This window comes from Ananas comosus, linkage group 7, assembly GCF_001540865.1.
Source record: "Ananas comosus cultivar F153 linkage group 7, ASM154086v1, whole genome shotgun sequence".
Taxonomy (NCBI): domain Eukaryota; kingdom Viridiplantae; phylum Streptophyta; class Magnoliopsida; order Poales; family Bromeliaceae; genus Ananas; species Ananas comosus.
Window position 1 is genome coordinate 2,531,765 of NC_033627.1, and position 12,448 is coordinate 2,544,212.

General features: G+C 34.2%; 2 protein-coding genes across 2 annotated transcripts; one reads left to right on the forward strand and one right to left on the reverse strand.

Annotated features, from left to right (window-relative positions):
* LOC109713107 (probable carboxylesterase 15) lies at window positions 1,856–3,062 on the forward strand. The gene has a single exon (XM_020237070.1). The coding sequence runs from the start codon at window positions 1,900–1,902 to the stop codon at window positions 2,905–2,907; it is 1,008 nt and encodes a 335-aa protein (XP_020092659.1). The 5' UTR covers window positions 1,856–1,899; the 3' UTR covers window positions 2,908–3,062.
* LOC109712382 (probable carboxylesterase 15) lies at window positions 9,784–12,012 on the reverse strand. Its single transcript, XM_020235931.1, has one exon. It carries the CDS (start codon window positions 11,073–11,075, stop codon window positions 10,044–10,046), a length of 1,032 nt encoding a protein of 343 aa, XP_020091520.1. The 5' UTR covers window positions 11,076–12,012; the 3' UTR covers window positions 9,784–10,043.

Here is a 12,448-nt window from a genome sequence, read left to right on the forward strand (position 1 = left end):
GTTACTATTTTATTATTATATTTACCTATTTTAGAATCTACTACTAAATAAAGTCATAAAGCACTATATTTTACAAGTTAAAAAATAATAATAAAGGTATAAACTTGAATTAATTATTATCTGCAATAAGGCATTCATACATATATATATATATATATATATATATATCACTGTTCACCACCTCCACGTGCTCGCCATTCCATGACAAATATATAAATGTACCGGATATGAACAACAATGTTGTACTGTACAAATTAAATAATTTCAATTTTGTTTAGTGAAATTAAATTTTGAAATTGAATAGCATTTCTTGCAATAGAGATTTTTAATTCTATTATATATTTACCGTATATATTTTTTCTCTATCATTATTACAAAAGAGCAAAGCTAGGATTATAATCCACAATGAACTCAAATTTTACAACAAGTGTTTTGAAAGACTTTTTTATTAGCTTTACTTTTTAACTAAAAATAAAACAATGGACTAGTAAACTCCACGCATCATTGAGCTTGTTTGTTTTGGTGAAAATGAAAAGAGGAAAAATAATTTTCGATCGAAAATAAATATTTTTGATGTTTGGTTTAGCATAATATAGTTTCAGTTAGACTTTGAGTTTTTTAAAGTACCGTAATTGACTTCGCGCAATGGGACCAAATCAATTTGGAAAAGAACGCGTGAGGAAAAAATATAATAAAAATATGAGGAAATTGATTTGATTGTGGTTGAGGTAATAAAAAGTTACAAGAAAATTAGAGGTTAATGTAAATTTTGGTGGTGTACTAATTTTTTTTTTTTTTCACCTTGCTTTGGATTAATTTAGTTATTTAAAAATATTTTTTTTAAGTATATAAAAAAATAATTATATTATTATATTACTCATTATCATGTATCAAGTTTATAAAAGATAATGATAAGTTTAGCAAGAGTGTGAAAATTCAACAGTTTTGTACAAAATAAATATAAAAAATGAAGAATTTTTATATTATTTATTTTCTATCAAATAAACAAAAAAATTAAAAGGCTTCACTTTCAAAACTATAAAAATAGTTAAAAAAATTATTTTTACTTAAAACTCTATTTAAATTCAAAATCTGTTGCAACCTATAGTCCAATACAAGAACTAATGCCACATCTAGCCTTATTGAGAAAAAAAATTTCCAATCTAGCCTTTTTCTTAAAAAAATTCCCAACCTAGCCTTTCTTTTGATGGATTAGAAAATAAAAAAGGCTTAAGAGCATTTATATGTTAATTAGTAGAGAGAAAATTTTTCTCTCTCTTTCCTCTCAATTAATTCTTATAATAATAACAATAATTAAAAATTAATATTTAATAACAATGATATTATTATTACTGAATGATAATTTTTTTACTATTATTATTATTATCACTAGTATTTAGTACAAGTGGTAAATCACTTGGTGGTTGGTACTTGAAGTCCTGAGTTTGAATTATTATTATTTCAGCTAAGTTTATTTCTAAAAAAAATAAATGAAGAGGATAGCATCATGCTATCTTTCTGAAAAAAAAAAATTCAATAATAATAATATTTATTATTATTAAATATTAATTTTTAATAAATATTATTATAACAAAAATTAATTATTTTTAAATATTAGTAGGGTGGGAGGAGAGAGAGAAAAAAATTTCTCTCTCCAAGTTAGCATATAAATACTATTAAAGTTATCTTTTATTTTCTAATTATCAAAAGAAGGCTAGGTTAGGAATTTTTTTAAAAAAGAGGCTACATTGGAAATTTTTTTTTTCTAATAAGGCTATACATGGCATTAGTTCCCAATACAACAATACCACCACGCAGGCTCACAAGTCATAACGTTATTTAGCCACCACAACCACCTCTTCCTCCTCCTCCTCCTCCTCCTCCTCTTCTGCCGCCGCCATGTCGTCATCCTCCTCTTCTCCTCCTCCGCACGTTGTCGAGGACTGCCGCGGCGTCGTGCAGCTCCTGAGCGACGGCACCATCCGGCGCTCTCCGGACCCCATCTTTCCTGTAGATTCTGACCGCGACGACGGCTCCGTCGAGTGGAAGGACGTGCTCTTCGACCCGACCCACAGCCTCTTCCTCCGCCTCTACCGTCCCCGACCTAGTCATGAACTATCTGATTATGATAACGAAAAGCTTCCCGTGCTCGTCTACTTCCACGGCGGCGGCTTCTGCATCGGCTCTCGGACGTGGCCCAACTTCCACGCCGGCTGCCTCCGCCTCGCCGCCGAGCTCGGCGTACTCGTCGTCTCCGCCGACTACCGCCTCGCCCCCGAGCACCTCCTCCCCGCCGCCATCGAGGACGGCGCTACCGCGCTCTTGTGGCTCAAATCCCAGGCCGAAGCCGGCGCCAGAGCCGACCCCTGGCTGGCGGAATCCGCCGACTTCAGCGTCGTCTTCGTCTCCGGCGACTCGGCCGGGGGCAACATCGCCCACCACATGGCCGTCCGGTTCGGGCCGGCCGGCCTGAACCCGGTCCGCATCCGCGGGTTCATCATCCTAATGCCGGCCTTCGGCGGGGTCGACCGGACCCGGTCGGAACTGGAGTGCCCGGCCGACGCGTTCCTGAATTTGGAGGTGGCCGACCGGTACTGTCGCCTCATGCTGCCGCGCGGCGCGACGAGGGACCACCCACTTTTCAACCCGTTCGGACCGGAGAGCCCGATCCCCGGCCCGTTCGAGACCGGCCCGGTTCTCGTGGTGGCGGCCGAGCGGGACCTCCTGCGGGACCGGCACGCGGAGTACGCTGCGAAGATGAGGGAGCTGGGGAAGCCTGTGGAGCTCGTCGAAATCCAGGGGCAGGAGCATGGCTTCTTCGCGACGAAGCCGTGGTCCGAACCGGCCGGCGAGCTGGTCCGGATCATCAAGCGGTTCATGGACGAGTTCCGAAGCGACTCGGCCTGAACCGGTTCTACGTCCGAATTTTTTATAGCAACCTGCGAGTGCTTCACTAGTTTCGTCATTTCCACTGTTATGTTATCTCGACTATCTAAATCTAATGTGGTTTCCCCTACAACAACAACAACAATAATAATAATAATAATAATAATAATAATAATAATATAGAGCACATGGTACAGGTTCAAGTCATTTGACATTCATTTTATTTGTCTCAAAAGTTTTTGATAGTTTCTCCAAGGCGACAAGTCCTGATTTGAAATTCTTAATTTTCTCAGGGTCTCATTACCGCAACTATATAGTGGGTTTAGTACGGCAGTGCTAAAATTCAAATGGCGAGTTTTAATTAAATATTATTAGCTTTTTTTATCAAGAAGTTGATATATTTTTAAAATCTAATTAAGTAACTGCTCTGTGGTTCCGGTCCTAATAGTTTGGAGACCAATTTGTAAAGCAGCAACTCGAACACCACGGAAAATTGAAATTTCCCCTCTCCTAGGTTTCGTTTTCGGCACTTCTGAACGAGAGTGGTGGGTTGTATAAACTCTAGACACTATGGGTGAAGTTTGAACACTTTTTTATGTGATATTTTAATTTAAATTTATTTATTAAAAATAAAAAAATAAAATAAATAGAATTCGTTTGTTGATCTGGCAAATAGAAGAGTTGAAAAAACCGCAGATAAGACATTATACCTGCGAGTCATATAGGTATGGATGAAACCTATTGTAAATTTTTAGATAGGTTGCATTTTTATCCATACTGGTCCGCGGGCGGATGAGTATGTGGGTTATCTGCAAATTATTATTTTTTTTTCTATACTTTTCAAATGTAAAATACGGATATATAATTTTTTAAAAAATCCTAATACAACTTATTATCTGCAATGTCACAATATACAATAAATAATATAAAATTTTAAAACGCATAAATCTTGATATTATTAACTATAAACAAATATGTTTGGTGGGTTCTCCTCACCCCCTTCTACCAAGGCTATATTGATAATTTATTATTAACTGAATGTTAACCATAAATTTATATAATTAAATTATAAATAACAATTTAGAATTTTAAAACTTAATACAATGAGATGAAGGCCTCAAAACTCTTTTTAGAAAATTATAGCATAACAAAATTTTTCAAAACTTTTAAAAAAGAAAGTGCTTTTTCTTTTTCCATAACAAAATTCATTTATTCAAAAAATTTAAAAAAATTTATAGTAAACTAATTATTATGTAGATATTAATTATAATGTTATATAATTAACTTATAAATAACTATAATGTTGAAAAGTATGTTAAATTAAAGCAATTTTTATTTCCAATCTAAATTTTCTCTATCATTTTTTAAAAGATATTTAAAATTTTACGAAATACTAAACTTCAATTAGTGTCTTAAGGTTCCAAAATATATCCTTTAATTACACTTTTATACCAACAAAATTTTAAATTAAATGATGAATTTTGATGATTAAGGCGAAAAAATACAGTGTAGCATAGTTAATTTTTTAAAATTAGTAAAGCAAAATTTAAATATGCAAAATCATAAAATAGATAACTATTATTTGTTAAATTGTTTGGACATTTCTCTGTCCAAACAAAATGCATTTATTTAGAAAATTAAAAAAATTAAACTCAACTAATTATTATCTAGATATTAATTTTAATATTGTATAATTAAATTATAAATAACAATAATGTAGAAAATTATATTAAATTAGATATTTGAAAGATATTTAAAATTTTACAAAACACCAAACTTCAATTAGTGTCATAAGGTTACAAAATATAACCTTTAATTTTACTTTTATACCAAAAAAATTTAAATTAAATGACAAATTTTAATAATGAAGGGAAAAAAAAAAACAACATAGAAGAGTTCATTTCTGAAAATTAGTAAAACAAATTTTAAACATGCAATATCAATAAGGACTAAAATTTATTATTAGGGCTCAGAACTTTTCAAGAAAAATTTACAGTATAATAAAATTTTTCAGAACTTTTCCAGAAGAGGTGTTTTTCTTTTCTTTCCATAACAAAATTGATTTTTTTATAAAATTTTAAAAAAATTATAGTCAACTAATTATTATCTAGATATTAATTATAATGTTATATAATTAACTTATAAATAACTATAATGTTGAAAATTATGTCAAATTAGAGTAATTCTTATTTTCAATCTAAATTCTCTCTATTATCTTTTAAAAGATATTTAAAATTTTACAAAATATTAAACTTCAATTAGAATTTTAAATTTATATATTCGAATTATTGTGGTCTATTTATATGATTCATCGAATTTTATTCTTCCATACATGTAAGAAAGATGATGGCCAAGAGATAAACGTGCTCATAGAAATGAAGAGTTTTTGGTTTTCTTCTAAGCATCGGAGAAATAGAGGTTTGAATATTTTTTTCTCCGAACAAAAGTATTAGAATTTCTTCAATTAATGAAGGAATAAAAGACTTAATATTTAGTTTCTTCATCTTTTAGGCATCCGAGAAACGTGGTGTGGAATAGACGTATCTTTTCCAAGAAACGAAGAGGTATTTTCTCTTAAAAACGAAGAGACTTCTCCAATAAACGAAAAGATTGAATAGAGAAGTATACAAGTTCATATTTTATCTTTCAAATGCTTAAGGAATAAATGTCACTTATGTTGATAGAGGAGATGTATTTTGTCCAAGAAACAAAGAGCTTTCTCGAAGAACGAAGAGGTTGAATAAAGAAGTGTGCACTTTGAATAAATGCAATTATGTTAATCATTATTAAATATTTATAAATTATTTTTTTCTTATTTCCTTTTTTTTTTCTATATAAGAAAGTATTGTTGCCATAGACAGTGCATCAATTAGGACTTGAATTTGAAGAGAAATTTTTTTTTTAAAAGAAGATATTCTGAATATTGTGTGGATTTTCAATCAATTTGATGATATTTATTTAATTGGTCTTCATACCTTTACTAAACAATTAGTTTTGTAAAATTATTTTTTTAAATTTTTTTCTTAATGTGCATGCTTTGGTGATTTTTGTTTTTTAAATTGATTGTTTACTCATACTTGTGAGAGTTGTATACAATAAAATTGTACTTGTAGTGATTTTTTTAATTTACTTTCATATTTTTTGATGATTCGATGAATTAGTTGCATAGTAAATTGCTTTCACTTTGTAAATTGGTTGTCTTTTCTTCCTTTTTTTTATGATTTCATTTTTCTAAAATTTTACTAAAATTTTAAAAAAACTTTACTTCAATGGCTGCTAATTATTTATTTTTTTTCTATTTTATTCACAATATGTCGTTAGCATATAGCTATCTTTCAATATTGGATTGATGATGAGAAAAATGTGCAATTGTCAATTGACATTTTAATGAAAATTTTTACTAGAGTTGATTTAGCTACTCTTTACTCTTCTTAGATATCTCTTTCTACTTCAATAGAGCAATTGATATATTTGAATTTTTGTTGCATCGTTGCCAAAGATTGTTTGGAACGTTTGGCTTGTTCATACAGCAACTCGATATAATACCTGTAGAATTTGCCCCAACACATAATACTTTGATTTTATCAAATTTTACCTTAAAATTTATGTCAGAAATTGTTTATATTCTTTCATTCTCATTGAATAAATTTTTGTTATGTTCAAATAATAATTTTCAATATGAATGTTATGTTCGTTTGAATAATAATCTTCAAATAATACTTATTTGTAGTTTGTTTATAGTTTGCAATATTTTATAATTTTTTAAATTTGGCACTACTTTTTAAATATATTATTTCTCCACTAATTTGTTAGTTTATTTAATTATATTAGAAATAATTATACATGCAACGCACGTGCACCGACTAATTATATTTAAAAGCATTTTACATATACCCGGAGCATTGGTCAATGGAAAAATGGTGCAGCGTCAGAGGCCACGTGGTAGGAGAGATAACCACAGCAAAAACCAAAAAAAAAAACACGTGGATAAATTAGGTTTATAATTTTTGAGAATGAATAGACAAAAAAAAAATTTTATTTAATTAAAAATATATGGAGGTATCTATGGGCACTCCCAAATTGTCAAAAATACCCATAATCTACTAGCTATCATCTTCTTTATCTATAATTTTTTAGATAAAAAAATTAGTATCCGTATTTACAAATTTATGAATAGTTTATGAGTATAGATAGAGATTGCCAAGTCTACTAGTTTTGTATTTTTGTTATATTTTTATTTTTTACACACTAATTCTTTATAATTTAATTTGTTGAAAAAATGACTTTTTACTTTTTTTAGCTTACAGTTAATTAGCTTATAATGCATATCACATAAAGTGGTAGATGCCAGCTTTTTTTTTTTTTAAGAAATAGATAGTATGTTATTTGCTTAGTTCAATTTTAGAAATAATTTGGCTGAAATTTTAAAGCAACTCAGTTTTGTTTTAAATTCAGAATCTTAAATACCAACCAGAAAAAAAATATCATTATTATCAATATATTGATACAATTTATAAGTCAATTCCAGTAGGTATAATGGCAAAAAACTTAATAATTTGTATCCGAAATTTCAAGTTCGAAAATTAGCTACGTTATATTTTTAACTAAGTTTATTTTTTTTAAAAAATAAAACATTTATAATATCCTTGTTACCCGATGAACACGATCATTTATTTTGTGAGAACGGCACACCGTACTCGTTTGACAAATGGGTGAAATATAAGACTTTGATTTTTTTTTTATACATCGTTCGTGTTTGACAAATTGGTGAAAAGTAATACTTTGATTTTTTTTATAGATCGTACTCGTTTGACAAATTGGTTAAATATAAGACTTTAATATATATATATTTTTTTTAGAAAGAAAGATAACTATACTATTTGTTAAAAAGATGTAGCAATTAGACTTCGAATTTGAGGCTCTGGGAATCAATCATCAAGTTCTTTGCCATTTACGTTAGGAACAATCAGTGCGAAATATAGTAGTTTGAAAAATCACATTGCAGAATAAAAAAATTGCACCAATCGTTTCTAATACAAGAAGTAAAAAATTTGATAGTTATTCCGGTTGCCTCTTTGGCTCTACTTAACGGTTTGTACCTTCCCGACAATCCGATTCAAATATGTCATTTGATGTTTCACTTTTGTCCAAAAACATTCTGATTCGAGTGATAATAATCTATATTTTTCACTACTTAAATTACATATGAAAGTTTTAGAATTTGCATTATTTAGGCTGCTGAATTATTAGAACGGCTCGGTCGACAATGTGAAATTTAGCATAGAGCTCTTTAAGTCCCAAATTGATTCAATTGTGTTCTCGGCCCAACATAGCTAGGGTTCTAGCAAGGCATTTTACACTAATTCAGTCATATTTTAAAGTACAAAAAGACGAGATGTTTACGCGGTCTTAAAAATATTTCAGAGGCAAGATAAACAAATATATATGGTTGACAAAAGGGTGGTCGAGAGGAGATGATCCCAAATTCTAGAATGAAATGTACAGCATAAATAATTAAAATACTGTTCTCTAGTAAGTATATGTTTTAGAGAAATAAATCATTATGCACTCTGGGTACGTAAACGGAATATATGAGTTTAAATCTCCTAAATATGCAAAGAAATAATGATTTTATACACATAATTGTATCAAAAAGTTGTTTGTGGAAACACATTATAAGATGCTTTTGCAACTGTAGGTTTTATGTTATGACAAGCATACTTTTTCCATAACAAAGTAGGCAGGCCTTGGAGATTTGGATTAAGGATGTGGTGCTTAATGAATGAGACAGAAAAGAACAGTAGATCGGTGCGAACTAAGTGATTTTTCACGTTCATGTAAAAACATTTTTAAAGTTGTTCTCATGTTTTGTATCTTTTGATTTTAATTGGCTTCAGTTTTGAAACCAATCATACCTAATATAGTTAGTTGGTAAGGACTCTATGGTTGGTATCTAAGAGGCGTGTTTGGTTCGCTTCTTTTTTACCATGGAATCGGAATCGGAATGGATGAATATGTTTATGGGTGTTTGGTACGCGGGAGTCCCATTCCGATTTCGATTTTCGAGTGGAATGGGAATCCCCCAATCATCCATTTTTTCAATCCGGCCTCCTAGACCGGATTGGAAGTTGAATTCGGACGGAATGAATATTTATTCGGATTAAATTTATTTTTTCAACTTTTTTAATTAAAATATGAGTTAAAATTTAAAAATTAAATATATAATTTTAAATTTTAATTTGAACTTAAATTAAAAATTAAAATTTAATTAAGTATTTCGAATCTAACTTATGAATTTGAATTTAAATTAAATTTTAATTTATATAAAGTTTATTCAAATTTTATTTCAAACTTAAATTAAATTTATGAATTCAAATTAAAATTTAAACTGTAATTTTAAGTTTGACTTTGAATAAATAAAAATTTAGTTTCATATTTTGAATTATCCACTCAACTTCAAAGATTAATTTATTTTAAAAAAATTGATTTAAAATTTTGACATTATTTAAAAATTTTGATGTAAATTTTTAATATTTAATTTTTAATTTGAATTTAAATTAATATATTATAAAGATAACGTTATTATATTAATTTGATTACGTTTTTTATATCCACTTGAACCAAATACCAACAATGGGAATTATTTATTTCGATTCCAATTTAGGTGATGAACCAAACGGAATTAGATAATAAGTCATTCCGATTCTGATTCCAGCTTATTTTGATTCCGATTCCGATTCCGATTCCGATTTCGACTCCGACTCCGATTTTAACTTCGAACCAAACACGCCCTAAGTTTCTAACTTTGGAAGCTTAATTGTTTCATGCTTTTATGGATACCTCGCTAACTTTCTTTTAATAGTGATATTTTTTTTTTATTCCTAAGAAAGTCCACTATTCGAAACTATTTTTCCATATATCTGATTTTTATTTAAAAAAATTTCTTTTCCATTTTTTTGGGGCGACATTACAACATTATCGGCAGGAGCAGATACTAACGTTCGCCCTCAACAACAAAAACAATAGAAAAGCGACAAATAGGGAAAAAAAAAAGAAGATGCAAAAAATAGAAAATTACAAAAAAAAAAGGAAAAAAAAAGAGGAAACAAATTAAAGACCATTTATTCCGTCAACACCGCAAACCGTCCCGGAGCGGTTCAGGCCGAGTCGTGTCCGAACTGGTCCATGAACCGGCCGATGAGCCGGATCAACTCGTCGACCGGTTCGGCGTAGGGGTCGACCTCGAAGAAGCCGTGCTGTTGCCCCGCGAACTCGACGAGCTCAACGTGCTTCCCCAGCTCCCTCATCTTCATCACGTAGTCCACCTCCCGATCCCTCAAAACGTCTCGCTCGGCGACCACCATGAGGATCGGGCCGGTCTCGACCGGGCCCAGGTTCGGGCTCTCCGGTCCGAACGGGTTGAACACCGGGTAGTCCTTCGTCGCGCCGGGCGGCAGCATGAGGCGGCAGTACCGCTCGGATTGCTCCCGGTTCAGGAACGCGTCGGGCGGGCACTCCGACTCGGACCGGGTCGGCTGGGCCCCGCCGAAGGCCGGCATTAGGAGGATGAACCCGCGGACGCGGACCGGGCCCAGGCCGGCCGGCCCGAACCGGACGGCCATGTGGTGGGTGATGTTCCCGCCGGCCGAGTCGCCGGAGACGAAGACGCGGCCGAAGTCGACGGATTCGGCGATCCAGGGGTCGGCTCCGGCGCCGGCTTCGGCTTGGGATCTGAGCCAGGAGAGGGCGGTGGCGCCGTCGTCGACGGCGGCGGGGAGGCGGTGCTCGGGGGCGAGGCGGTAGTCGGCGGAGATGACGAACACGTTGAGCTCGGCGGCGAGGCGGAGGCACCAGGCGTGGAAGTTGGGCCAGGTGCGGGAGCCGATGCAGAAGCCGCCGCCGTGGAAGTAGAAGAGGAGGGGGAGCTTCTCGCTACTGCAATGATCGGACGATCGATCGCGGCGGGGGCGGTAGAGGCGGAGGTGGAGGTCGTGCTGGGGATCGTAGAGGGAATCCTTCCATTCGACGGAGCCGTCGTCGTGGACGGTGACGGGGAAGATGGGGTCGGGGGAGCGCAGGATGGTGCCGTCGCTCAGGACGCGGATTGCGCCGCGGCAGTCCTCCACGACGTGAGGAGGAGGAGGAGGAGGAGACGAGAGGGGATTAGCGGTGGCGAGGGGGGAGGCCATTTTTTGTTGGATCTGAATTTGTGGCTGAAGAAGAATTTGTTTTGTAGCTAAACCAGCTGTAGAGACAATTGCTGTTGCTTCGGTGTGTGTGTTGAGGAGGGTGGAAGGGGAAGAGATTTATTTATATAGAAGATGCCTCCTTCTGAAAACCAAACCGCACGTGTTTATTAATCGGACGGAAAGCATTTGCTAATTAAAGAAATGGGAGTTCCTCATTCGTACGTGTGAAACCTGGGGTCGCACGACGGTGACCTTCTAGTTACATGCATCTAGCCACGTCCAGCGTTGCAGCTAGCGAAAAAATAATATTTCTCGTGGGAAAAATTCTCCTTTATTATGTAGCGGGGTCAAAAAAAATCTAGAAGAGTCAAAGATGGAGTAGTCACAAGGAGAGAGCGTCGGTGGCCTGCTTCTAGAGAGAAAGCGAAGTTTCTGATGAGGGTACTCGGTGCTCCACGGTTTCGAGTTTGGAAGGAAAAGAAGCTGTATCGAGAAGACCAGAAACGTCAAATTTGATGACGCAGCAGATTAGGTGAATGACATCACGCATGGCGTAGAACGGATGACATTAGATATTGCCGGGAAAAATAAAATACAAATGGCAACGAGAAAATCGAGCAAGGCAGTTTGAAGCATACGGAACTTAAAAAATTCAAAATTCTGTAATCAATTACTATTGAGGGAGCCACTTATCGCTACACAAAAGTTTGAATTCATTCCCGGCTGAAATTTTAGGTTCTGGTAGTTATTCACATTTCCGAAGAAACCAAGCATTAAGCTCATCGAATGATTAAATTTAGACAAAAATCTATGAAGAACAGCCGATCACCTCTCGAAACCTTCCAACACCTCTCATAGCTCATAGTTTTTTTCAATCGAGTCAATAAAATTAAAAGTACACGATTCTATTAGATTTAATAACTTAAATCACTTCTTAAGGAAATAAAAATGAAATTAATTAATGCTTAATAGTCAAGAAAATCTTAATTTTTGTAAGGCCAATTTGCATAAAAAATCCACTTATTTTGGGCTTTTGCAAAATCGGGCCATCTTTTTTATTTTTGCAGATTCGGTCCGCTTTTTCAGCAAACTGACCAAAATACCCTTATTACTTTTTCTCTTTCCTCTTTCTCTCTCATCTTCGTTCTCTCGTTCTTTTAATTTTTTTTTCGCCGGAAAAAAAAAANGGAGAGGGGCTCGTTGCCGGCGACGTCGCCGGAGCGGACGAAGGCGACGTCGCCGGGGCAGGGGTGGCGTTTCCGCCTCTGCCGCTCTCTGGGAAGAGAAAGGAAAAAAGAACGACAAAAAAAAAAAGAAGAAAGAGAAAAAGGTACAAGGGCATTTTGGTCAGTTTGCTGAAAAAGCGGACCGAA

Excerpts from the sequence above, each read along its gene's own strand:
- LOC109713107 (XM_020237070.1), top strand. The coding sequence starts at position 1,900 with ATGTCGTCATCCTCCTCTTCTCCTCCTCCGCACGTTGTCGAGGACTGC.
- LOC109712382 (XM_020235931.1), bottom strand. The coding sequence starts at position 11,075 with ATGGCCTCCCCCCTCGCCACCGCTAATCCCCTCTCGTCTCCTCCTCCT.